The sequence below is a fragment of the Miniopterus natalensis genome, chromosome 10, assembly GCF_054644295.1.
Source record: "Miniopterus natalensis isolate mMinNat1 chromosome 10, mMinNat1.hap1, whole genome shotgun sequence".
NCBI classification, from domain to species: Eukaryota; Metazoa; Chordata; class Mammalia; order Chiroptera; family Miniopteridae; genus Miniopterus; species Miniopterus natalensis.
In genome coordinates, this window is record NC_142090.1 from 922,815 (window position 1) to 949,604 (window position 26,790).

Below are 26,790 nucleotides of genomic sequence, written 5' to 3' on the forward strand. Positions count from 1 at the left end.
AGACTCCGTGTGGCCTGGCTGCCCCTCCCATCCTGGGGAAGCTGGGCCTGGCCCACCACCTGGGCCGCGGGCTGCTCACCCGTCCCTCTCGGCCAGGCCCCCCACCAGCCCCATGTGCAACGGGCATGCCCCAGGGGTGAGCTCCAGCAGTATTTCGTGAGATGTGCCCCGGCTCCGTGGCCCCAGGGACACTGAAGGGGACGACCCTCTGCTGCCCAGCCAGGAGCCGTTTCCTGGTCATTTCCCCATTAACGACCGCACCTCCTCACAGCACCCAATCGTTACCATGGTCTGAAGCCTGAGCGACAGCCCAGCCAGGCCACCGACAGTCAGGGCTGTCCCTTGCCTCTCCCCAGGCAGGCTCAAGGTCGGTCAGCAATGACTGACCTGTGGGCTGTTGTGCAGAGGCGGCCACGTGGGAGTTATTTATAGGTGGTTGGTCTCCTAGATCTGAGTCCCATTTAGACGATTCAACCCGTGCAGTGGGGTGTTGGAGCCCGACCCCTGCATGGCCCACGACCCTCACGGTGAGGGTGACGCTTCTCCCAGTCTTCCTGTGCGTCCCCAGCCCTGCCCACCTCCCCGACCTCCATGCCTCCTGCAGGGGCTTCATTTCCTGGCGCCTCCCCACCCCCACCCTGCTTGTTGGAACCCACACACCCTGCAGGGCCCTCTCAGGTGCCCGCCCTCCCTCCCTCCCTCCGGAGCCTGGCCTGGCCTTTCTGGCCTTGGTCCAAAGGTCTGGGCATTGGGAAAACCTGGCAGCTCTGGAACCTCCTGCTGATAATCACCTTCGTGCCGGAGGCCAGGCCCAGCGCTAACCCTGTGACAGGAGGAGCCGTCTCGGGGACATCTGGGTTTGTCAGGGGCTCAGCCTGCTGCACCAGTCTGCTCTGAGGGGCTGCAGACGCCGGGCAGGGCTGGCCAGCGAGGGGGCGTCGTGCACAGAGGTGACTGACCCCAGCAAACACCCGGGACGGGGCTCCTGGTGGGCCCCTCTGCTGATTTGACCGGCACCCTTTCACTGCACAAAGTGTAGCCATGAGTCCTGGAGAGTCACTAAGCCCAGGGTGGTCTGGGGACCCCAGGCAGTGGGGACTGGAGATAAGTCTGAGTGGTCACGATGTGAGGGGGAACAGGGGAGGAGCCCACGAATGTGGAGCTGAGCCGCTCAAGTGTGAGCACACCGTCCATCTGTCCATGAAATGAGACATCACTGACCAAACTGCGGGCCTCCCCCACGGTCACCTTCCAGGAGAAACACAATACCTGTCACAAACGTAAAATAAACGGGGAACACACGTCTCATCCTGTTTACTCCCCAACTGTTTCTCACTCCGCCCGCCTCTCCCGGACGGTGTCTGCACAGTGCTGTGCCCCCGACCAAAAGCCTGTCCACGTACCTGCTGTCCAACGGCACGTTTTCCATGGAAAAGCATCTATTGAGGTCCCCTGTCCGTTTTTTTGCTGTGGGTCCCTGCACATTCCGGGGCGGCCACGGGCAGGACCAGAGGCATCCCTGCTGTGTGCAGCGGGCCTCTGACCTGCACCCGGTGACGCTGAACCTGGGAGCTCGTGAGGCGCTCACATGGATGCTACTTGGCTGGGGACCTTCCTCCACAGATGGAGCAGATCCAGTCCTGTGCCCCGGGCGGCAGTCCGGGTGCCTGGCGTACAGGTTTAGGAACAAACTCCCGCCTGAACGACACTTTCATTCCAGTGGGGGTGGGGGGACCTATTCGCACGAAATGAATGAAGGACAAACCAGTGCCCCGGAGAGACGTGGGCAAGGACGGGGTGCTGGGGACAGCGGCGGTAGGAGAGGTGACACCAAACGAGGAGGGGCCTGGGGACAGCCAAGAGGCAGCCACGTGCCTGTGGCACAGCGAGTGCCGGGGCCCTGGGGCTCTGGAAAGAGACCAGGAAGCCGAGGAGCCGTCAGCACAGAAGGTCCGGGGGAGACGGGCCTCCCGACAGCCCAGGGCGCCCGCTCTCGGCGATGCAGGCGCTGGGGGGCCGCGCTGGGGCTCAGCCTCGGCGGCAGGGCAGCAAAGCGAGGCTGTAAGGCTGCTCTGCGAATCACACGCGGCGCTGGTCCTTCCCACAGCCGACGACGCAGGTTCCATCGCCCAGGAGGGGCCGCCCCGGGGCACTCGAGTCGCCCCCGAAACAGCGGGGTGGGGGTGCAGAGGGGTGAGCACTGAGGGTGCTGGTCCCGAGCCGGCTCTGCGGGGGGAGCGCCTTTGCGAGGGCGCCGGTCGCCCTGCGGTGTGCGGGCGGCGCTCAGGCTACAGGAGGGACGTGTGCAACCTGACGCCACCCTGCGGTAGGGACGCTGAGGACTCTGTCACTCGCGTGACATCCTGTGTGGTGCCCCCAGACGTGCAGCGACACAGCCCTCGGGCCTCACGCTCGCCGCAGAGCCTCGGTCCCTTCAGCTGCCTGCGCTTTCCCAGCTGTCCCCGGCCTCCGAGGTCACCAGCTGTTGCCCCCCGGCATCGCCAGCACCAGGAAAAGGCCTCTGGAGCCAAGAGCCAGCCGGCCCCAGAGCCGATTCCAGGACCTGCCGTGTGGGGCGGCTGGAGCCACTGCTGTTCCGACACCATCACCAAGCTGCTGTAACTAACTCTTTCCGACCTGGAGCTGGTGAGTGTAGGAGCCGGTTGTTTTACATTTGTTTTTTGCTTTTTGGGGGGCGGGGTGGGGGGGTCTCGGCTGTAAGAAATCAGCTCCTAGCTGTGGTGAGCTTCCTGGAGTCTCCGACCCCGGGCCCCGAGTTTGTCTATCCGCCGTTTGTCCTTTAGCCTCGGCAGCTTCAACGCTAGGTTATCCGAGCTCAGGGCCCTCGGGAGCTCCCTGCGCGGTTGGTTCCCCAGCCCCAGCCTCGGCTGCCCTGTGGCTTGTGGTCCAGGCTGTGGACCCAGCGCTGCAGGCTGAGGCTGCCAGGCCCCCGGGGCAGCATCTGCACCTGGTGAGGTAATGGCGCCTGAGTGTTCCCAGGACACCCACGAATGTCCATGTGCAGTTAACAGCCTGTGAGAAATACCTGGAACAACCTCCCCTTAAGCTCAGCATTTGGGTTCAAGCACAAAATCACCAGCAATGAGCAGAAAGCAGAACAGAACGGAGAAAAAGACAAATGGCGAGGAGAGGACTCTCCCTTTAGGAGACTTTTCTCAGCACTGTGATGCTAGCAGCCCCCAAGAGCCCCGCTGGCAACTGTGAGCCCTGCAGCCCCGGCTCTCAGCTCCAGGCACCGAGGGAGGGGACACAGGGCAGCCTGCACAGCCTTGCCCAGCGCGCCCCGCACAACGGGCCTCGCCGCTTCCACCGCCTACCTGATGACAGGTAACCGCCCGTGACAGGCCCAGTGGACACTGAGAAGCTGAGGCTTTATGAGGTGAGAGAACTACCTACAATGACAGGGGTTCCAACACAACCTTGGAAAAAACATTTAATGCAAACATTTACCACTAGAACATACACATAAATAAATAAGCTCAGGAGAGCTGAGGGAAAATAAAACCCTAAGTGTAACTGCCGTTTCTCTCCAGCCCCAGGTGCCCCCAAACACTGGAGACAACCGCACACATCAACCAGGGAGTGAAGGACATTCAACGTACAACCACCTGAAATAAGAATAGAACCAAGGACAAACCCTAATCACTTTATTTCTGTGTATCAAGACTACAAATAGCATTTAACACTTAATTTATTATTCCAATTAAGAAATTATACAGGTTTTGATAATGGTCATTGTCTTAAAAGTGTCGCTCAGTCCCGCATTTAAAAGCATATTGCTAATCTGGTTGTTCAGTGGGACAGCCCGGAGCCCCCGACGGGGAGGAGAGAGTCTGAGCCGGACCCGGCCAGCATCAGAGAGGCGGCCCTGCCTTCGCAGCCAACGCACTGGGCGCGTTGTTTCCAGAGACTGAAGTCACCCAGCAACCAGTCAGGTCCTGATAAAGTGCCTACTACGCGGGAATTACCGACACTCCTCCCCTGGATGCGCGTCCGGGCCTGTCCTGTCTTCCTTCAAAGCAGCACCATTGAGGAAGCAGAGGGAGCAGAAGCGTGGCGAGTTACCCCACGTCAGGGAGACGCCGGCCCGGGGCGAGGGGGACGGCCTGCAGGGCCAGGGTGCAGCCGCCACTTTGGTTCAAGTGACCGGATGGATCTCAGTGTCTGCTCTCCCGAGCCGTCCCTTACTGTGGGTCACACACAGGTCAAGGGAGCTGGACAGGCCCCTCTCCCGAAAGCCCTCCAGGCACAGAGTGGAGACACATGGGGAAGAATGAAGCACCCTCCTCACCTCCCGCCCAGCGATGTCCCAGCGCCACGGCGAGGCCAATGGTCGCCCAAAGCGAGCGCGCCGTCCCCTCGGGAGAAACGGCTCACAAAGCACGAATAAAACACCACATGTATCTCCTCCAAACCTCGCCCCTCGGGGAAGGCAGCAGGGAAAACGCCTCTAGTTTGAACAATCAGGCTTGTAAACAGCTCAACCACACGAGCAGCAGAGGCCCTGAGTCAGCACCCACCTCCCAGACCCCGCGTCTCTGCAGACCAGAGCCACTCCCACTCAGCAGCAGTGCCCGGGCGCCCTGCCCAGGGACGCCCAGCCCAGGGGCGCCCAGCCCAGGAAGGCCTGGAACCCACCAGCAACGCCAAAGCTGCATCTTTGGTTAATTTCACTGAGTTGCCACTAGTCTTAAACTGTGCTCTTGGCAAAATTACTGAATGAGCCGCGTGGCACATAACATCTGTTGTTTTAAGTTATTTGAAAAGCATGTCCACCTAAATGCTTGACCGTGACTGAAGTCATTTAAAGATGAAGGGAATGACAGACGGGGGGAGGAGAGCTGCGGAGTCCAGCCTGAGCACCCGCGTTGGCCTGGAGGAGCTACTTACGAGGGAGGCGGCGAGCTTCTCTGCGGAGGGTCAGCCCCAGCCGCTCGCTCGCTCGCTCGCTCAGCTCAGCTCGAAGCCGGCGGCACATTCGATGGCGTAGAGCAGCTTGCTTCGCAGGAGCGCCTCGTCCTGGAACTCGGGGAGCTTCAGCAGGTTCATGCAGGTGCTGGCCGTGGGCAGCCGCTCCAGGTCGGAGCCGCCGTTGTGGATGCAGAAGGCGGGGTACAGCTCCTGGAAGACAGTGGCAGCCAGCTGGCCCTCAGCAGACGTTTACACACCGAGCACACAACGCAGCCTAAACGGCAGAGACGCACGCTGCACGGCGCAGGCACGCGGACAAACAAGGACCTGCGGGCCAGCGCAGGGAACCCGGGCACCTGGACCCAAAGCCACCGTCCTGCTCTGACCGGGCACCTGGGCCCATCCCAAGCAGGACAGGCTGCCCCGGCCGAACCCGCGTCAGCCGCGTGCGGTTTCCCAGGCGTGGTGAATGGAACACACGTTCCGCGACGCGGGCAAACCGAGCGGGAGCACAGCCCAGGAAGCCTTCGACAGGGAGACTCCCGCGCTTCTTACCGCTGGCCCTCGCACTTTCTCTACCGCTGCACTGAACTCCACGCAGACGACACACGTGGCAGGCGATACGGGCTAAAGCCCAGCCCCTTGTTCTGTTTGTAGTTTACACGCTACTTCAAACGTCGCATGAGCACGTCCGAGCAGAAGGACAGGGGGCCGGGGCACCCCTGCCTGTGTCCTACGTGGCCTTGAGCACACCGAGGGCAACGCCGCTCGGCCGCTCAGCGAGGGCCTGCGAGGGCGGGTCGTGCGCACAGGGCACACACACGGTCGTGGGACTGGCTGGGTCGAGGGGAGCTTGAACATATTTTGCAGCTAAATGCCACATTTCTGTGTTTCTCTCATAATGCTAATTGAATTTCCTACTTGGAGCCTTAAAAGTAGGAAAAATGAAGCTCTTTGCTGAAACCGGCATCAAGGGCACCGCCTCATGCATAATTAAACAGCGAGACGGGAATCTGCATTAATTCAGGGAGAAAATCCTCCATTCATTATGTGGCCTGATGGCAACTTAACAATTTTCTACAGCACTTTAATGATTTTTTTGTCTGTAACAATCACATTCATTAAACACATTAAACTTTAATTAGCTTTAGCAAATGCTACTCTTCAGTAACTGGCGCTAAGGAGCGTCCCAGCTGGAGTTACGCAGCCGCCTCCTACTTGTGGAGCTTCCGCGGAGACCGGCTCCCCTTCCGTCTGAGCTCCGCCAGCCCTTCACGGGCACCCGGCCGACTGGGAAGCACCCGTATGAGGGTGAGTTTCTCAAATGTGAGGTCTAACTTATGACGACTGCAAAAACCTTTGAAAACTCTTAAATTTCACATTTAACATATTTTAGATCATTGAAGAAAATCTAAAATAGGAAGACAGTCTTATGGCTTCTGAAAAAGTATTTTTCAGCCCTGGCCGGGTAGCTCAGTAGGTCAGAGTGTCCTCCCGACACGCCAAGGTTGCGGGTTCAACCCCTGGCCAGGCACATACAAGCAGCAACCAGGGCTGCACCCACCAGTAAGTAGAGCAACAAATGGATGTCTCTCTCTAAAATCTATCAATAAATTTTTTTTAAAAAAGTACTTTTCGTAACACAGTGACACTCTATTATGGTACAGGGGTCGCCACCAGGGGACACCGTCCGGGACTGCTCAGGGGAGTCCAGTCCCACATGTCTAGACCAGTCGGCCTTTATCACCTGCCGGGCACTGCACCCAGCCCTCCTGCCCTCCCACCCCTCCTGCGTTCTCTGCCCAATTCTTGCAACTTGTCCATAGGTTTGAAGTGCACAATAAGGCCAGGTAACAAAATACATCACCGTGAACCAGGACAAATGTGCTTCTGCTCACACACATTCCCCCCCACACCCCCTCCACTTTCAGACCGTGTTTCCTCAGCTGGGGTAAAAACAGCCTAAGACACAGGACAGACACCATTCCACCAACAGGCGGCCTGGGAGCCCAGGACAACACCGGACAGATGGATGGTACCAGGGGACAGAGGACACCAGGGACGTAGCTGAGAGCCTGGGCCCACGAGGCTACCCACAGTGCCAAGCAGCACACCTGCGGCCAGCTGCTGCAGGTCCACGTCCTTCCCTGACACAAAGCCCGACGCCACGTGCCCCATGTGGTCTCCCGCAGCCTCTCTGTCACAAGGGGTTTTAAAAGCAAATGCACAAAGTGGTACCTTAAACCCTAAGAGCGGGGGCCGGGAGCAGCTGGTGACGAACTTGAGCAGCTTGCGCTTCTCCGAGTCCGTGAAGCCCTCCACGACGCGCCAGAAGACTCTGATCACCGGGTGGTCGGCAGAGTAGCCCCCTGACAGAGGGAACACGTTTCATCAGAAACCAGCCCCGTGCACAGCGGGTGCTCCCAGGGGCCAGAGCACCATGTGCATTGTCTCCACGGAGGCGGGCGGCCACCTCTACCAATGCCTGTCACTCTGTCCCTGGGGTGGTGGCAAGTTCAGAGGGGAGACAACCTCCGGAGGGGTCAGCGCACCAAAGGCCAGACAGGGAACACCCTGCTGTCCCAGGAGAACCCTGCGAAGGGTCTGAGCTCCAGGACCTCTGCTGGGAGTTCACGGGACCCCACTGAGGAGCAGACCCTACGTGACAGGAGTCACACGGTGGTCGCTGTCGGAAAAGGGCAGGTGTGGGGACGGCTGAAGAGCCAGCAGCCCACGATCTCAGTGTCGACGTGTCTCATCCCCTGTGCGACACTGCGGCTCGGGTGTGCCCATGATCACTGTTCTATTTTCCTTTTCTTTTTTTTTATATCTTTATTGATTTCAGAGAGAGGAAAGGAGAGGGGGAGAGAGAGAGAGAAACATCAATGATGAGAGAGTCATTGTTTGGCCGCCCCCAACTGGGGATCGAGCCCGCAACCCGGGCATGTGCCCCGACCGGGACTCCAACCCCGATCGCCTGGATCCTAGGTCGATGCTCAACCGCTGAGCCACGCCCGGCCGGGCCAGACCACTATTCTAAAGCGTAGCATCTGCTACTTACAGCTTTTAATCTGCTTAAGTGCTTCCTAAAACTGAAATAATTGCCCTATATTGTTTCCTCATTGTTAATATACTACAGAAATAACATCAATAAAGTATCTTAAGTGCATTAATTGGCACCAGAGTGAATACGGTAATATTTTAAACCTATTTACTGGAACAGCGGCGATCAGAGGTAGAAGCCTGTGCAGACGGGCAATGCAAACAGCCGAGGCAGCTCCTTGGCAGAGGAGAGGCTGGACTGATCTCACTTCTTAACACTTGTGACTGGAGAGTGGGGACAGTGTGACCGTAGTCTCCCTTTACATAAACACAGGTTCAAGTTCAGAGCGCTATGAACTAGTTAGAGGGAGATACACGCACACAACTACGTGTATATAAATACACACGTGTGTGAGAGTGTGTGTATACAAGTAAATGATTTTAGCAAATTTATAGCCATCGCAACCATCGCCACAACCCAATCTTAGGACGTTTCCTTTCCTCCAGGAAACCATGTGCCCCACACACAACCGTGGTCTGTGGTCTCTAGAAGTGGGCCCTTCGGGGCACTTCACCCACACGGAGTTACGCCCACACGACCAAAACCTCTTTGAAAGTTACCCTGGAGGAAAGGCTGGGAAACAGCGTCCAAGAGAACAGAGGCTCCAAGGTTGGATTCATTTTTTTAAAACGGTGGTAAAATAATATAAAATTCACCACTGAAGCCATGTCTAAGTGAACGATTCAGCGGCATTCACTAGCCACAGTGTTGAGCAGCCATCAGTGCTGCTTCCAATCAACTCCCTGGCCCCCGCGGCCTCTAACCCTTTCAGCTCCTCGGAATTTGCTATTCTACTCATTCCACAGCGGCTGAACCCTGCAGCAGGAGTCACCTGGTGTGCGTGGCTTACTCACTTAGCGTGACGTTTCCAAGGCTCATCATGTTGGGACGTGACGTACTAATCTCCCACCACATGCACAGACCACAGACCATGTTTGTCTACCCCTTATCCGGACGGACATCGGGGATGCTTCCACCTCTGCCTATTGTGAGCCACACAGGTAAGAACCAACAGGTGCGCCCAGAGGGCGTGGCTCAGCGGTTGAGCATCCACCTAGGATCCAGGAGACCAGGGTTCGATTCCTGGTCAGGGCACATGCCCGGGTTTTGGCTCCATCCCCAGTCAGGGGCGTGCGGGAGGCAGCCCATCACTGACTCTCACCAGTGATGTTCCAACTCTCTCCCCTCCCTCCCCCTCTCTGAAGTCAATGAAGATTTCAATGAGGTCCGATTTTTAGTTTTTCTTTTCTTACGGTGGGATTTTGGGGCCAGCACTGCTCTTAAAAGACTGGAAGAAGCCCACTGCCCGTGAGCAGAGACCTAAGGAGACCTGTTGCGAAGAGGAAAACCCCACAAGGTGCAGAATGTGTGTAAGAACAAGGAAAGGAACGGAATCTGTATTTTCCTGTAAACGTACAGAGGCAGCAAGCAGAGTCGTGAAGAGGGAAGGGAGGAGCGGCAGATGGGACCCAGAACGGGGCTGTCGCCTGGGCCCCGCTACACACTCTGGGTTTCAAGCCCACAGGGCTAAAAATGTGTACCTACAGCCTTGGCCAGTTTTGCTCAGAGGTTAGAGCGTCAGCCTGTGGACTGAGGGGTCCCGGGTTCGATTCTGGCCAAGGGCACCTCCCTCGGATGTAGGCGCGATCCCCGGCCCTGGTCAGGGCGAGAGCAGAAGGCAACCAATCGATGTCTCTCTCTCCCCGCCCCCCCCTCCATCAATGGAAAAGACATCCTCAGGTGAGGATTAATAAATTAATAAACAATAAATAAAAATATGTCACCTACATAAAAACACACTGAAAATCACTGTGGGAGCATGATCACCGGTGACATTTTCAGGAGTAAACAGCGAGCAGCCGAAACAAACCTGAATAGTTGGTAAAGGATTTCAGGTCCTCTAGGCTTATGGGAACTTGTGCACCAGAAATCAGTACCTGAAAAAAAAATGCAATTCATAAGCCTGGAGGCAGGTGTGCAGAGCAGTGTGGCCGTGCCCAGTGCCCAGGCCCCAGGCGCAGCGCACCTGGATCTCCTGCTGGTCGAACATGCGCAGCCACTCCAGGTTGACCACATTGGCCAGGCCCTGGCGGAAGGCCAGGCAGTGCTGGCGGATCTGTTTGTTCAGCCTGTAGTCGGCCACCAGGTGGATGTACGCAATCCGGTTCGCGCTGGTGACCGGGATATCCTTCCCGCCAAACTTCAGTTCAACTACCTGGGAACATGAAAGCAAAGATGTAAAAACTCTCGAGGTAGTTCGACAGGGTCAACAAGAGCCAGAGAGAATGTCTCGGGGAAACCGGACGGTGAGCTTCGTAAACCTGGGTCTAAGCAGCAGGCGGCCCACCGGGCCCACCCAGTCCACGTGACTGCCCTGTAAACGGCGTAAGTAACAGCCCCGCACCCGCACCCCCAGCCACGTGACTGTGGCCCCTAGGGCTCAGCGTCTCAGCCAGGCGTCAGGACCGCTGGCCACCCCGCTCTCTCCACAGCACTAAGAATGGGGCTGGGCAGTCATGGCACCTTCACTGGAAAACCAGAAGCCCCACAGGGCCAAGACACGGACCCGTGAGGGACAGAGTCAGAGGGATTTGCTTTGGGGAAACGGCTCAGGCGCTAAGGCTGCAGTGAAGGGGTGACCCACACTGGGGCGCAGAATACATGTGCCTCTCTCTCCAGTGCCACTCCTGCTCCAGCTGAAAGGCGGTGGGAAGGTCATGGGAAGGATTAGAGAACTGACCCGTCACTTCTGTGCATGTGAACAGAACCGGGAAGAAGAGCTGGGTCGCTCTGTGACGCTCCCAGAACCTGCAGGCCTGACGCTCGGTCAGGAGCACCTGTGAGAAAGTGTGGGGCCCATGGGGCGCCCATCCTGGCTCCCGGTCCTTACTTCCACATGTGGCCACACACGTCCTCCCCCCAGCCTGTCGTTAGTAACATGATGACGTGGCTCTGCCTACCTTGGACCTGTGACTGCGTGAGCTCCTATCAATGACGGTGACGGACAGACACCAGGGACAACTACACACCCCTACGCCTAACGCCCAGTGCCTCGTCTGCTGGCACCGCAACAAAGGGAGAGCACCGTGGGTGCTGTGACCTATGCCAAGGATGGAGACGTGCCCAGGAACCCCAGACGCACTGAGCACAGCGCCGAGTGACCCACAGAGCAGGAGCGGTAACTGCCTGCAGGGGGGGGGGGACACACGGCAGGCGTCTGGGGTAAAACCAGAGAGGCTCGGGCTGTGAGCGGTGGGAAGCCATCACCGTGCAGAGCCATCAGGCCCGAGAGGAACAGGACAACAGGGTTCGCTCTGGGCAATGGCTTTACCCCAATCCCCCCTTACAGAAGGTACCCTGAAATTCGCTGGAGAGCTTCCCCTAACTAGGCCACCGAGTCCGACGGTTACGGGAGCACCTGCGTTGTGATGGGACGCGGCCTTAGCAGGTCCCGACACCCCCCAATGCTGCCCCCGCTGCTCCAGCTGACAGGCCATCCGTTACCAGCTGCTGCTGCTCCCTTTCAATATGGGAAATGCCACCCATCCCTTAAGTGGATTAAGGGCAGGTAACAAATGCTGATGTTCCATGTGATTCAAAGACAAAGGACCCTGGAGCTGATCCGTTAAAGACCCTCCCCCACATCAGACCCAACTGGACAGCACTGACTTTTCCAGGAACTTTAACTTGATCCCTCGGTCACTTAATTCCTCTCAGGCTACACACACCTAAACAACTACAACTACACAGGTTCACAATCGTGTCAACTCTCCCGAGATGTCTGGGGGGGTGTCTCTGCATCTCTACGCTTGGACCCGAGTGGTTGTACGTATAGCAGAGTGGTCTCCTCCACACCTGGGGGAGTCCGAATTTCATGGTGGCTCAGGAGGCACCGGCTCTCCCACCGCTCACGGGGCTCACCCGTCCCCGGAGCAGCCTCTGCCCCCTGACCTGGAGGAGGGGCCTCTGACTAGTCCAAGGTCACACAGTGAAACAGCAGCAGGAGCTACACCAAGGTCTCCTGAGTCAAACTGTTCACGGGATATGATTATGGGCCCATCGTAAACCCTGAGCTCGCCTCAGGGAGATGTGGACATAATCAGCCTGAAACTTCCGAAACGTCACGGTCTCCGTTCAGCAGGCTCACAGCCGCGCTGCTTACGGAGGAAAACACGCCTGAGAGCAGAACCGCTGCCTAACGGGATCACCTAACAGAACCCTCCCCCCGATGGAGGGTTTGTGCGTCAGACCTTCCCGTCGTCAAGGCCGACAAACCAGGCCTGCAGAGAGGGCCACGGCTTCACACCTGTCCACAGAAACCTGTGAGCTCTCCCAGCGGCTTCTGAAGTTTCCCCGCTAGGTCGTCGGTGTCATTCCTCTTACGCGTCATCACCTACAATCTCCTCACTCGGGGAGATTTCCGCGAGTAGCTGGAGCACCCTAGCTCCACACTCTGCTCCGACAGACCCCAGCGCCGTCGGGCGCTTTAAGGGGCTCTCACCGTCCCCGGCTCCTCCGGGAGAAACGGGCACTGGTCCCACCAGCACGGGCCTCCCCCTGCCCTGAAGCGTCAGCCCCGCTCAGCCGCCACCAGGGGGAGCAGCGCCACCGTGTTCAAGTGTCTCAGGACCGTCGCCAACCTCACCTTCAGAACACCCCAACACTGCGGGTGAAGTTTCAGCTCGGGGTTCAGAAGGAAGCGAAACAAAGCAACCAGGTCACACCCAAACGACACGGGTCCGTCCTCCTGGCCCTTACGTCACCTCGCAGTGCGGGGTGTTCCCAAAACCGCCTCAAGATGAACACGTGCGGGGAGGGGAGGCCGAGGCAGCGGTTTCCTTTATTCCTACCGAGGGTCTGACCCACACCGATTTCTGAAAACAGCAGCTCTAGAGGCCAAGAATCAGACTGAGAATTCAGGTGCCTCAGAGATGACTATTTAAAAGCACCCAGAGCCCTGGCTGGTTTGGCTCAGTGGCTGGAGCATCGGCCCAGGGACTGAAGGGTCTCAGTTCCGGCCAAGGGCACGTAGCTGGGTTGTAGGCTCGATCCCGGGCCCTGGCTGGGGCGCGTGCAGGAGGCAACCAGCCTGTGTCTCTCACATCGATGGTTTTCTCCCTCCCTCGCAGTCTCTCTGAAAAGCAATGGGAAGAATACCCCTGGCCTGGCGGGTGTGGTTCAGGGGCTGAGAGCTGACCCATGAACCAGGAGATCGAGATTCGATTCCTGGTTGGGGCACATGCCCGGGTTCGGGCTCGATACCCAGTAGGGAGCGTGCAGGAGGCAGCCCATCAATGACTCTCTCTATATATTAAAAAAAAAAAGTGTTGACAGGATGTGGAGGAAGCCCGGACGCCTGCCACGGCTGGAGGGATGTAAAGTGGTGCAGCTGCTGTGGAAACAGTGGAGGGTCCCCGAAAAGACAGAGCTGCCACGTGACCTGACAGCTCCACATCTGGGCGTCCACTCAAACAACTGAAAGCAGGGACAGTCATGGCACTAAATTCATGACTCCTGACGTCCATCGGCAGATGAATCAACACATGGCCGTACCTGCAGAAACATTACTCGGCTTCAAAAAGGAACAAATTCTGGTACCTCCTGCATCTTGGTGAAGCTAAAGGACACCGTGCTCAGTGAAATAAACCCACCACCAAGGACAAACGCTGAGGGTTAGAAGAGTCGATTCAGAGCCAGGAGGTGGGCGGCAGAGCCGGGGGCTGTGCAGCTCAATAGTGTCCTGGCCCTGACCCCCTCGGATGCACAAAAACCCACTTAGGTTACGACACTGCCCTACAAACATAACGTAACATGACCATGACAGAAGTCACGTGTCTCTACTCCTGGAACCACCCGACCCATGAACAGCCAGGGGGCTTCCAGTCCTGCCCGACTTCCCCAGTCAGAACCGCAGCCTCCTCTGAAGCAGCTCAATGTTCTCTTCCTACCAGGCGTGGAGAGGACACGGGCCGTTCTGAGCCTCACACCCAGGCCCTGACACACCCGGACCAGCTGTAGAAGGGACACAGGCCTTTCTGAGGACAGGGTCAGCCTTTCTCAAGTCCAGGGCCTTAAATGCTTCTCCACGAACCACAGGCTAAAGCCCAGACATCCTGGAGGTCATCTAGCCGCCCGGCTACACACCCTCTGAACCTCAGCTCCTTCTAACTCTCCCACCGACCGAGGCAGCGTCTGGCCGCAGTCCTTCGGCCTCCGTGAGCGTCCGCTGCGCCGTGTCTTCTTCCACACACACCTGCCTCCTGCTGGCACGCGGGGGCTTGCACAGGCCGGCTTCTGCACCGCACAGCGGCTGCACACGGAGCCCCGTGGACGCCCCGAGTGAACCAGGAGGTGCAGCCAGGCCTGGCGGCCACCACACATGAAAAGAGCCAACTCGTTAGAGGTGCGTCCATCCCGGCGAAACCCCTCTGCCTCGCCTGAGGCAAGGTAAGGAGGACCCCGTGTGGGTCGAAGCCTTTTCAAGGGTGAGTCCACCCAACGCCAAGCCTATCTGATACGCACTTGCTTTAAACGAGCAAAGCCAATGATTTCTGAAAGCCTGGGTCGGAAGCCAAGCAACAGTGAAGATTCGGAGAAACAAAGTTTAAAGACAACCCTGTTTTTGTACTGAAAATCCAACTTCTAGATCTAGAAGGTTACTGATGGACATGACAGCAGGGAAGATGCTCCTTCCCCGTAAGACACATTTGTCTGAACACAGCGTAAGTGAGGAAAGCACACTGGCTGCCTGGAACCTGAAGGACGGCGGGCTGCAGTGCCCGGCACCGGAAGGCCCCGCCCCGCCCGCCCCGCCCGCACCTGGGCCTCCCCGAGATCGTTGTTCACGACGGTGAAGTTCAGCCCCAGCTCCTCCACATCGCCCTCGTAGCTCTTGAGGAACAGCAGGTTCCTGTACACCTCGGGGTCCAGGGACGCCAGGTGGTGGATGTCCACGTCGGCGCTGGTGCCCAGCAGCTTGGACAGGAAGAAGCCGGCGAAGGGCAGCTCCACCAGCATGTTTTCGTAGAGAGCCTGCAGGGGAACAGGGCGGGGTCAGCACCTCACAGCATTCTCTCCGTGCCCCCGGAAGACAAATACACGCGTGCACGCCGGTGTGTAAGAGGCTAAGACAGCAGACGGCTTCCCTGTCGTGAAGGGAGGACGTGGCAGCTCGTATTCGGTATATTTAGTGAGTGTTTAACTTACCACGTGCCAGGCGCAGTCCAAGCACTCAATGTGCTCAGGATGTGGGAAATTCTACAGCGGACTGCGTAAGAATTGAGGGCTGAGGTCACAGAATGTTAATACCAGGGGAGATTTTTAGGGGCTAACCCCTCCTCGCTACCACGGAGGTGGTAAAGGGCTTGGCAGGTGTACCGGTCTCCTGGGGCTGCCGTGACAAAGTACCACTAACTGGGAAGCTTAAAACAAGAACTTATTGTCTCACAGCCTGGAGGCCAGAAGTCCAAAGTCAAGGTGCCTCAGGGACACGTGTGTCCCCGAAGGCTCAGGTGAAGGACCTCTCCTGCCTCTTCCAGCCTCTGGTGTTGCCGGCGTCCGCGGTGAACCCGGCCCTGTAGGGCCTCCCTCCGACCTCTGCCTCTTCCCGTGGCCTTCTGCCCTGTGTCGTTCCGTGTCTGAACCCCCATCCTCCTCTTATAAAGATGCCAGTCCCTGGATTTGGGGACCCACTCTAACGCAATGTGACCTCGTCTCAGCTTGACTACAGAGTGAAGACCTCATTTCCAAGTGAGGTCGCACTCACAGGTACGGGGTATTAGGATCTGAGCTTATCTTTTGTGGGGGTCACAATTCAACCATCTCGTGCCCCCCTCCCCCGTGCCTTTGCCACACAGAGGACGCAGCGCAAAGCAAGCGAGGGCGAAAGCTGGAGAGCTCACATAGCTTCCAGTGGGAAGAACGCCCCCTCTCCACGTCTGTTTTCCAACCACCAAGTGGAAAGGCACCCTCGGCACACCAACCCCCGCTGCCACCTGCCCACCCCACTCTCGGACGAAGGAGCCGGGTCCTAGGGCCCCGGGGGACGGTCCAGACACTGAGTTAGTAGGTGCAAAACTGGTACCAAAGCCCCACCCCGATGCCAGACACACGACGTTTCCACTCTGGAGTTGCTGTCCACCTTTACCTCTAAGGACTGCGCTGCACAACTACTTTTGCATTTATTTACAGTCAAGTATAACTTACATACAGTAAGAAACGTACAACCCACAAGTCCAGCGTGTACGTGGCCACAGCTGTGTCACGCGCTCTCTGAGACACAGCATCTGCACGCCTCCCACAAGCCGAGGGTTTCCCCCTCCAAGCAGCACCCAGGCCCCCCTCCTGCCGTTACACAGGCGAAAGTGCTCGCCGCGGGGCCTCTCGAGGGATGCGCAGGGCTCGCCCTCCACACCTCCTCGTGACACACTGCTCCGGAGACGCATGTCGTCTGCCTGTGTGGGAGCTCCACCTGTCCACCGGACAGCTTCTGACTGTAAGCAAAGCTCTGTGGGCAGCCACGCGGCCTCCCGGGGCCTCTGCTCTCACATCTCACTGGTACCCGCCTAAGGGAAGGTCTGTGGACGGGACGTTCTGGGTCACCGGGCTCTTCCCAGGATGCAACGCAGGAGGGCTGCACCTGGTCCCTCTCCCCGCCAGGGACCAGCGCTGTCACTCGCTCGGTTTGCATGTCCCGGTCGGTGCGCAGGTCTCCCTGACGACCAGGGGTGCCGGGTGGCATTAAGTGTGGGTCTCCTGGGCCAGCCTCCAGGGCCCTTCCAGCACCAGTGGGCGGGAAGGAGAAGTCTGCAACTTTCCCAGCGTGACACCAGGTCCCCCGCACGGTCTGTGCTCCTGTGGCCCAGGCTGCACCAGGGACCCAGCAACGTGCACAATTTCCAGAACATTCCTATTACTTCACTCCAACAAAGGGTTGAGCGGGAGGCCACAGCAAACCCCTCTGGTCAGACAGTGCTACTGAGCCCGGCTGGGTGAGGCTCAGCAGCTGAGTGTTGGCCTGGGACCCAGGGGATGGAGGTTTGATCCCCGGTCAGGGCACATGACCGGTTGCCAGCTTGATCAATGACTCTCTCATCATTGATGTTTCTCTCTCTCTCGCCCTCTCCCTTCCTCTCTCTAGAATCAATAAAGATATATTAAAAAAAAAGTGCTGCTGAAAGCACCCTCCCCCCCCACCCCACGCCCGCGTCCCTGCGGTGCTGGTGCTGCGCTGAGCTCGCGCTTCAGCTGCCTCGCTCCCCCCTGCGGCCTGCGGCTCCCACGGTCAGGGCGCCTCTCGCGTGGGGCTGGGCGACCTGGGCTCCTCCACACGGCCTTTCTGGAGACATGTTTACCACGACCCCCGACACGTTCCTCACACCTCGGGCAGTCACCGGGCAGCTGGAGGCGTGGCCTTGTGCCCGGGGGCCATGAACACAACGCTCTGTCTGGGGACAGCCCGTGACTCCTGCCTGAGACGGCGCGACCCCAGAGGACGGGGCGAGCGCTGCAGGAGCCCCCCGAGGGGGGTGAGGTCAGCCGCGTGGGCGCCGCGGTAACGCTTCCTCAGGCCGCCGTTTTAAGGCTCAACACTATTGCGCTGCACACGGAATCCAAACATAAAACCAGCACTTGCTCTAAGGTAACCCTTCGCAGGAAGCGGCGCCTGACTTCAGACCGCTCCTCCCACACACCAGACGAGGCACGAGCTTGGGGACACGGACGTGTGGGACTCAACGCAGCTGGAGCTCGGCGCCTCCAGCCCAGCCGAGAGGGAAGAGCAGCCAGCACAGTGCTCACCCCGGCCCAGAGAACCGCTCCCCAGCCAGCTCCACGGAGGCACCGGAGGCAGCGTTCCAGTGGCGCCGTCGACGGAGTTACTCACTGGCGAGTGTCCCCGCCCAAGCCCCCGGAGTGCCCACACGCCCTGAGATCCGTGCTTGAGTCTCACACTAACGGACTGCAGGGCACTGGACCCGGCTGGTAAGCGTCCCCTCGAGCACACACCAGGTGCACGGCCTCTGGTTCCAGAAAGGCTGCGAGGCCAAGACTCCGACACACCTGCCACCCACGGGGCTGAGACTCGGGAACGGAGCCCCTAGCTCTTATTTCTGACCTGAAGACTAAGGACGACCCAATTACTTCTGAAAAGACAGCAGCAAAGGACTTATTCACGAGGGGCACATCGGCAGTGAGGCCACTGAACGCAGAGAGCGGCTCTGCTGAGTCGAAGCCACAGTCTGCTCAGTGGCGCGTGGCTGAGACTATGGACCTGCAGCACCTGGACGCACGATGTCAGAGCCAAGGAGACCACTTGGCAGAGACAAGACGGATCCCAGGTGCCGAGGGCACCTCATCCGCACCGTGACTCTGAAGTGAGCACAGGTGTAAATCATCCACGGTCAACGCTAAGGTCACTGTTTGCCATTTCTGCATTAGTAACAATAAGCCGGTGAAATTCGTCACACAGATCTGAGCTACCTGAATTTTAAACAGAGTCCCACTGTGACTCATAAAATGCAAATGCATAGGTATAATTTTTTACAGAAGGCAGCTTTAAACCTTCAGAGCATTTAATATACAAGCACTAATAAATGATAGCACTAAAAACTATGATCGCATCAGCTAAATGGATTATAAATTAAATTTCCATAATGTATGCACCCGAGATACAAATGTAAGCATAAATCAAGGTATTTTCTAAACACAGGTTAATTATACAACTTCAAAAACTGCCTATTTTTTATGCAAAATAATCCACTTAGCATTTTTCATCTGGCCTTCATCGCAGCCAGCTGGCCACGCGGGTTCCCGAGGCCCATCAATAACCACCTGTCAGGGGAGGTAGCAATAGGTATATGGAAAAAACCTGTAACGGATTTTTCAACTGTCTGTCTTTTATGAGGGTTTATAGCTAGAAATTGTGCCAAAATGATCTGAAGTAGAAAGGATTAATTATCGCAGAAGCCTTTTAGCTGAGTGCAGCTGGTGCGACTGATGCAAACCGTGGCTCCTCCAGGAGCACAGACGCGAGCCTCACCACGGCCATTTCTGTTTGCTGCCAAACAACGCCGGTAATTTACTACATTAAGAATCAATAAAAAAATAATGCTTTTCAAATGCATCTTTATCAATCTTCAGGTGGTTCTAAAGTGAACATTTATAACTTAATCTGAAAACTATATCAGAGATGTCTTCTTTAAAGGCCGCCTGGTTGAGCAAGAAAAGCTGACTTCAGATCCCACTGCCCTCGGAGAGCAAAAGATGAAGAAGTGTAGAAAGAGGGGGCCGGCTGAGAGCAACACACTCCCCCGTTCAACAGCTGAGCTGCCCACGAGCACCTGGGACTGGCCAGCAGGGTCTCTGGCTGGACTGCTGACACTGGACCGCAGGCTCCCGGAGGGCAGGAAACCTGCCATCGCACACGGCCCGACCATTTAACAAGCCCTGACTAAGGCGGCTGTGGGCAAGGGGCCACTTCACGCCCTGGAATCTGCACCTGCAAATCCTTTTGCATAAAACATTTATTCTGTTTTGGGAAGTTTCAGGCTACAAAAATCACCTACCTGTCCGGATTCACTGCAAATCTGTGGCCTTCCCGACCCAGCTCCAGACACCCCCCACACTCACCCTTTAACCCCTCTGCACAGCCCTGCGTACGGCCCGTAAAGACCTGCGCACGGCAGGGCGGGGTCCACGGTGCACGTGCGCAGCCACCCCCAGGACCCCGAGGGCCTGGGCCAGGCGCAGCCTCCCTCCCCTCCCTGACTCACCACGCACAGGGCACACGCAGGCTCCCTGGCACTTCCTTAAGCGTGGACGGAGCTGAGCGGCCCGCTCACGTGCGACTCAGCAGCGCCCACTGGCACGCTGCAGCAGGGTCCGGAGTCCAGGGGTGACAGGAAAGGCGCCGCTGGAGGCCCCGAGGCACCCAGGACGCTGGCCTGCCTCCCCCAAAGGCCCCCTTCCCCGGAGGTGCCCGTGCTCTCCTCCGAGACCGGGGCGCAGGGCAGGCCGAGGGGCCGCGAGCGAGACCACCCGCCAACGCCGCAGGGAGGCTCCTAGGACAAGAGCTGCTCCTGGTTCACTGACTGACAATCGCACTTTGGTCTGACAGCTTGCTTCTAAAAACAGCTCTTTCCCGTCAGAAAATCCTGGGGATGCTGAGGGGAAATGACAGCTCACTGGTCACACAGCCTGTGTCCCTCACGGGAGGTCCAGGGGTCGGCCCCCAGGATGACACTGCTGCTGACCAGCCAGGGCCAACCCTCAGAGGAGAGACGGTCTCGGCCTCCTCCCACCCTGCCCGCCACCCCTCCGAGACGGCAGGGACCCGCCTCGCATGGCCCCCGTGCGGCCCCCCAGCGGGGACCGTGGGGTCGAGAGCAGCTGGCGCGGCCCTGCTGGAGAGGAGCTGAAGAGGGAGGACGCTGGGCCCAGGCAGGCGCCTCACGGCAAGGACACGTCACTAATGAAAAAGAAACACTGTTGCCCTGGCCGGGGGCTCGGGCGGTTACAGTGTCATCCTCACACCAAAGGGCTGTGGGTTCCATCTGCGGTCAGGGCGTGTACTGGATGCAACTGATCCATCTCTCTGTGTCTCTCTAGAATCAATTAAAATATATATATATATCCTTGGGTGAGGATTATAAAAAAATTTTTCTGAAAAGTATGCCGTTGGCCCGCCAGCTTGGCTCAGTGGTCATAGCGCAGGCTGAAGGGTCCCAGGCTCAATTCCGGCCAAGGGCACCCACCTCCGTTGCAGGCTCATCCCCGGGCCCGGTCGGGGCACATGCAGGAGGCAGCCAGTCGATGTCTCTCTCACATCCATGTTTCTCTCTCTCTCCCCTTCTTCCTCTCTCTCTGAAAAGCAATGAAAAAATATCCTCAGGTGAAGATTTAAAAAAAAAAAAGTATGCCCTTGACCGACAAGCAGACCTGTGATTGCTTTTCTTATGGAAAAGGCCGTAAATCGTGGTAACTAGGACGCTACAAATGCAGGTACAATTCTCAGAAGGGGTCAGACTCAAGTAAAGTATCATCTGTAAATAACAATCTCTGGCTTTTCTGCTTACAAAAACCTTGAAGGTCAGTCAGAGCAGGCTCACAAGGCACCAATCATTGTAACTGGGAGGCTCCGCAAGGGCGAGTGTGAAATCTGCTGGCATTGGAGAAAGTCTTTCTGTGTGTTTTTTTAAGAATTTATTAATTTTAGAGACAGGGAGAGACATCGCTTGGTTGTTCCACTTGGTTGTTTCTCGTATGGCCCTGACCGGAGATCGGACCTGCAACCTCGGCGTGTCAGGACGACACCGAACAGCTGAGCTACCCCGCCAGGGCCAGAAGTGAGAAAGTCTTACCGCTGATGGGAAGGCTTGTGCTAAACACAGAATGACTATTTGCTGAATGTTGTGTTTGAAACCTCAGGGAAGAGATGCACTGACTTCGGCGACCACAGTGCTCGGTCTGAGGACAACCCAGTGGAGAAGCCCGACCGTGCCGATCACGCGTCAACAAGGCACAAGGAAGGGGCAGCCTCCCCACTTGAGGACCAAGGTGACCTAAATTACTAACACTCGCCTGGGTCCTGTTCTAAAGCCTCCGTAGATTCAGCAAGCACCGAGAAAAGGACACTAATGACGCTGAAGAACACATGTCCCAGCTCTTGGGACACACGGCTACCCACTCTCTGTGATCCACACGGGCGCACTGAGCTCGCTAACACACGGGATTATAAACTGCACCGACGGTCCACAGCCTGCTAATTAAAACCCTGAAATATATGAGCAAGGTTTTATCAAATAACTTGATTTATAGGCAAGCCGCTGTTCCAATTAGATCAATAGTCTAAAGTAAGGAGAAAAGCCGTTTCCAAGTAGAATTCAAAGATGATAAAAGATTTCCTTCAATAAATATTCTGAACTTAATTGGCTTAAATGGACCTAGGTGCTTCTGTCGGTAAAAACAAGTTTGAGATGACATTACCACATCCCCGAGCTGTTTATTTATCCCCGGTCGGGCTGATTTACAGGCGATAAATGCGTCCCAGCCACGGCAGGCACAGGAACCGTCGCTAATGGAACTCCTCACTGAGGAGCGGCCACCCGTGAGGCAGCTCCTCCCGGGCAGACTGCTCCCGGGACCCCGCCGCGCTCCATCACAGCAAACAATCACTAACCTATGCATTAGGGAAATTTAAATACATTATGACCCAATAAATACCACAATCCATCAGTACACAATTTCTCCTCTTGAGATTTAGTGTCCAGCACAGCACTATTAGTACGGCCGTCACCCCCCCTCAGGCCCCACGTCTCCAACACGCCAGCCGTTCGTGCAAATGACCACCCGAGAGGGTCAGAAGCTAGTACCCCTCAGGAATTTCCACGCAGAAATCTATGGAAGTCTCAAATACGGGGGAACCGCCACACGCTAACCATCACCCTCAAACAACTATAGTTTTGTTACTGGTTTTGTCTCAACATCATTATTTTACTTAACTTGTTTTTTTATATGTTTTACTGACTTCAGAGAGAGGAAGGGAGAGGGAGAGAGAGAAACATCATGATGAGAGTCATTGATCGGCTGCCTCCTGCGCGCCCCCTGCTGGGGATCGAGCCCACAACCCCGGCATGTGCCCTGACTGGAAATTGAACTGTGACCTCCTGGTTCATAGGTCAACATTCAACCACTGAGCCACGCCATCTGGGCTGAACATCATTATTTAAATAGCTCGCCTGGCCGGGCGTGGCTCAGTGGTTGAGCATCAACCTAGGATCCAGGAGGCTGCGGTTTGATTCCGTCAGGGCACAGGCCCGGGTTGCGGGCTCGATCCCCAGTAGGGGGCGTGCAGGAGGCAGCTGATCCATGACTCTCTCATCACTGATGTTTCTCTCTCTCCTTCTCCCTTCCTCTTTCTGAAATCAATAAAGACATATTTTAAAAAAATAAAAATGAAAAATAAATAGCTTCACTAAGAGAATTTACATAACTTCATTGCTGGGAGAAAGGCTGAGACTACAAATTCTCCTGCCTGGAACCTGCTTTAAAGGGAGGAGTGAGAAGCACCTACCGTCCCCCGAGTCTAAGACACCCCAAGACATCACCTTCAGCCCCATGACAGCCACCAGGTGAGCACACATGAGGGGGTACCGGTTATGAACCAGGAAGGGGGCCCCCATAAGATGACACCTGTGGCACCCTCATCTTGAATGCACGGCCTCTGGAACTGTGAGAAAAAAGTTTCTGTTGTTTGTAAGCCTCCAGCCTGCAGAATCTTGTTACAGCAGCTGAACGGGCTGAGACAGGCGAAGGCCCATCCAGAGGTCAGTGACGAGGGGTCGGCATCGGTGCACACCCTTGTCTGTGTCAGAATCTAACGGGGAGTGTTTTGAAAATTTCAACATTAAATAGGAAGTTTCCACCAGGCTGTGTAATGTTTTCCTTCCATTTACAACAGGTGAGTTGCACCTGTATGGATGTGGCAGGTGCAGCACCGTGGCCACCACAGTATCCTCGAGTAGCCCATATTCACGGAATTGCTGACAACACCTGCAGCACCAGCCACACCGCACACCTGGGTCTTCCCACTCCCAGCCTGTGCAAGGTACAGAGCCTGACGAGAAGCCGTCACACCGAAACCAGAGGGAGCACCGTGAGAGGACCCCGGTGCACCACACACCGCCTGTGCTGGGGACCTAAGTGCACGCTATGTCCCCATGTCCCCTGCACCAGCCCAATGCTTTTCTGTGTGTACATCAGGTATAAAGATGACCTGCAGTTGTCAGTGGAAAGTGCTCTTCAGGGCTCAACAGGGTAAGTTGATGAGAATCCTGAACAGAGACGTCCACTAAGGCCGTCGACAACCACGCAGACACACAGACCGTCAACCTCTGTGGCCAGAAACCACTCTTGCGTGCCAGGGTTACCTTTCCGAGCATTCTGCCCAGGAAGTAGTAATGTCTGGCGAAGGAGTCCCCCACGAGCATCTGCGCAGCGGGGTTGGGGTACAGGAGCCCCTCATTGGTCGTCTTGAAGAAGCCCTGGTTGGGGTTGAAGCCTGACTTCAGCAGCTCGTTCAGAAACTCCCTGAAGATGCCACCGCCATCGATGCCGGCCTCATCCAGCCCATGTGCGTTGAGCAGGTGGACACGGATGCGCTTCTTCAGGTCGGGCTCTGGTGGGGGTGAGGGAGAGGTTTTAAATGAAGCAATGCGGTAAGGTGAGGGGAGGAGGCAAGGAGAGGAGAGACCCTTTAATGCAGGGCTGTAAACAAACCAGTGCCCCACAGCCCACGGGGGAGAGGTCCCTCTGCACCCACAGACGAAGAAGGCGGGGCTGCGGGCGGGAGGTGAAGAAAATAGCCACCAGCATATACCCAAGGGCCATGCAAACAGGTACCAGGAGAGGAGGTGAGTGGAATTGGGACACAGGATCACCGTGGAACAGAGAATTACTACCAAGAAAGGGGAAAGGGTGAGCGAGTCAAGATGGCAGTGAAAGGACTTTCTACACGACCTGTGGATGAGGCACACGCTACAGGAGGAGAGAACAGACTCTATGCCCCATTCACAGCTGATATCTGGCTGAGAACAGGACACGCCACAGAGACTGAGAGGCCCCCACCCAGGGCCCTCAAGGACAGCACCGGGTGAGTGGGACTAACGTGCCAACAGGCCCCCACAAACACAGGAGCCTCCATCCCGTGTCAGCATCTGGTCAGCACCCAACACAAGTCCTCCTCCCTTCCCACCACTGTCCTTCGGGTGCTGTGCAGAGGAGGGGAGCGGGAGCCCCCAGGAGTGCGCACCCAGCAGAGCCTCCGACCCCATGACCACAGGGTCAGGCACTCTGAAGTCAGGGAACCCAGCAAATGTTCTGCAGTTTCACACACAATGTGCCACGTGGGTCCTTCCTGCACAGCAGTGACGACCATCTCACTGAACGGGTGCCCTACCCCACCAGGACTAAGGTGCACCAGGTGTGCCAGGTGAGGCCTGCCTTAAAGCCCAGGTGCCCACGGGGAAGGTGAACCCAAGCCGCCTGGCCACAGCTTGCTCCTGTGCTCAGTAAGGGAGCCACCATCACTGAGCGGTCACCCCACCAGAATCCATGCTACAATTTCACATCTGTCGCTCCAGCTCCTTTAACTCCTTCTGGGTGAAGAATCCCGCCCCCCCCCGCAGTGAGAAACTGAGGACGGACAGCCGAGTTATTTATCTCCAGACTCACAGCCAACACGCAGGGCAGCACTGTGCCTTAGACACACTGTCGCCCACAGAGAGGGGCGCTCTTCCCATTTATTCTTAAAATCTAACTGCCGTGGCCAGGCCCGGGCACAGCCCTGGCTCGGCTCAGGGTGCCTGGCTCCGAGGCCGCAACACAGAGCGTGAACGACGCACCGGGCGCCCGCACGCAGCACCTGGACCAGAGCCCAGGAACAGCCACGGGAGCCCTCCTCACGGGCCCCACAGGATGACGCTAGCTCTTTGTGGAAAATACAAAACAGAACCACCCAAACAAGAGGCTCTGCTTTCCTAGGAGAAAAGGCAGCTGTTATTCCCACCGACAGCCTCTATCACCTCCCACGCCTGTGACCCGTCTCCTGCACTGATTTAACATCGATTTAATGCAGCACCACACACTCCACATTCTGAAGCTAAAATTATTAAAACATAAATTAATACTGAAACTTCTAACACTGGGTGTCAGACACCAACCCAAGACAGCGCATGTCACGACCTCTAGATGCCACACAAATGACCTGACAGCAGTGTCATCAAAGCCCACGATCTTCCTTAGAAACCTGGGGCAACGGTGTTTCCTCCAGGGCACAGATCTGGCTAACAACTGACGATATTTACATCAACAGGTGATTACACAGGAAACAGAACTTAAACGGCCAGAATCTCAGGGACGACGCTCAGGTGATCAGCATTCGAGGCCCTGTTGCGATCACTATTTGTCAACCCCAGCAGTCTTACTTGACAACATGCACCTCCCAAATCTGAACTTCTACATTTAGTTTTAAAAAGTCATTAGAGAACAAGACGGTGGAAACTAGTTTTTAAAAACAATTCCCCAGCCCAGCCGGGCGTGGCTCAGCGGTTGAGCGTCGACCTGGGATCCAGGCGATCGGGGTTCGATTCCTAGTCAGGGCACAGGCCCGGGTTGCGGGCTCGATCAATGACTCTCTCATCACTGATGTTTCTATCTCTCTCTCCCTCTCCTTTCCTCTCTCTGAAATCAATAAAAAATATATATTTAAAAAAACAAAACAAAAACAATTCCCCAGCCCGCCCCCCCACATGCCCACAGAGGAATATGCATACCGTTTTCTGGGGAAAGTTTGTCATAAGCATCTTCATAAATATAATTCCTTCTTATTGTGACATTAATTCCATCCAGAAAGGGACCTTCTCCTTGGACTTCCTGCTTATCTGCGTAGATCAACCTCTGAAAGATCTAACACACAAGGGAAACTGTAAGGTTACTTGACACAACAGACCTTTTGTTATAAACATAAGCTACCAAAAAAAACCTGCTAAATAAATTTTAACTTTTGTATCTCCATAAACCCTAAAGCCAATTTTAAAGGCCAAGGTATCAAATGCTGATTTTACGCCTTATCTATAAAGGTGTGATACTTATGCATTTGTAACAATGCTCCTTCTCCCCATTTCACGACTAATTTTAAAAATTCCATCCTACACTGTCTTTGCAGTATTTTCTTTTGTAAACCCTTTATAAAAACCCAG

At 56.4% G+C, this 26,790-nt stretch overlaps 1 protein-coding gene across 4 annotated transcripts in view; it reads right to left on the reverse strand.

Annotated features, from left to right (window-relative positions):
- Positions 1-4,966: 4,966 nt before the first annotated feature.
- Positions 4,967-26,790, reverse strand: part of UBE3C (ubiquitin protein ligase E3C) — a 59,156-nt gene continuing 37,332 nt past the window's right edge. Inside the window, exons 17-23 of one of the 4 annotated variants that reach the window (XM_087820901.1) lie at positions 26,365-26,497; positions 23,962-24,209; positions 14,855-15,067; positions 10,062-10,250; positions 9,906-9,972; positions 7,171-7,301; positions 4,967-5,142 (exon numbers count right to left, since the gene is read on the reverse strand). In XM_087820901.1, coding sequence (XP_087677027.1) covers positions 4,972-5,142; positions 7,171-7,301; positions 9,906-9,972; positions 10,062-10,250; positions 14,855-15,067; positions 23,962-24,209; positions 26,365-26,497 — 1,152 coding nt within the window. In that variant the 3' untranslated portion in view covers positions 4,967-4,971. Of the gene's footprint in view, positions 5,143-5,788; positions 7,302-9,905; positions 9,973-10,061; positions 10,251-14,854; positions 15,068-23,961; positions 24,210-26,364; positions 26,498-26,790 lie in introns of those variants that run through there. The other 3 variants (XM_087820899.1, XM_087820900.1, XM_087820898.1) reach the window with 3 other exon arrangements.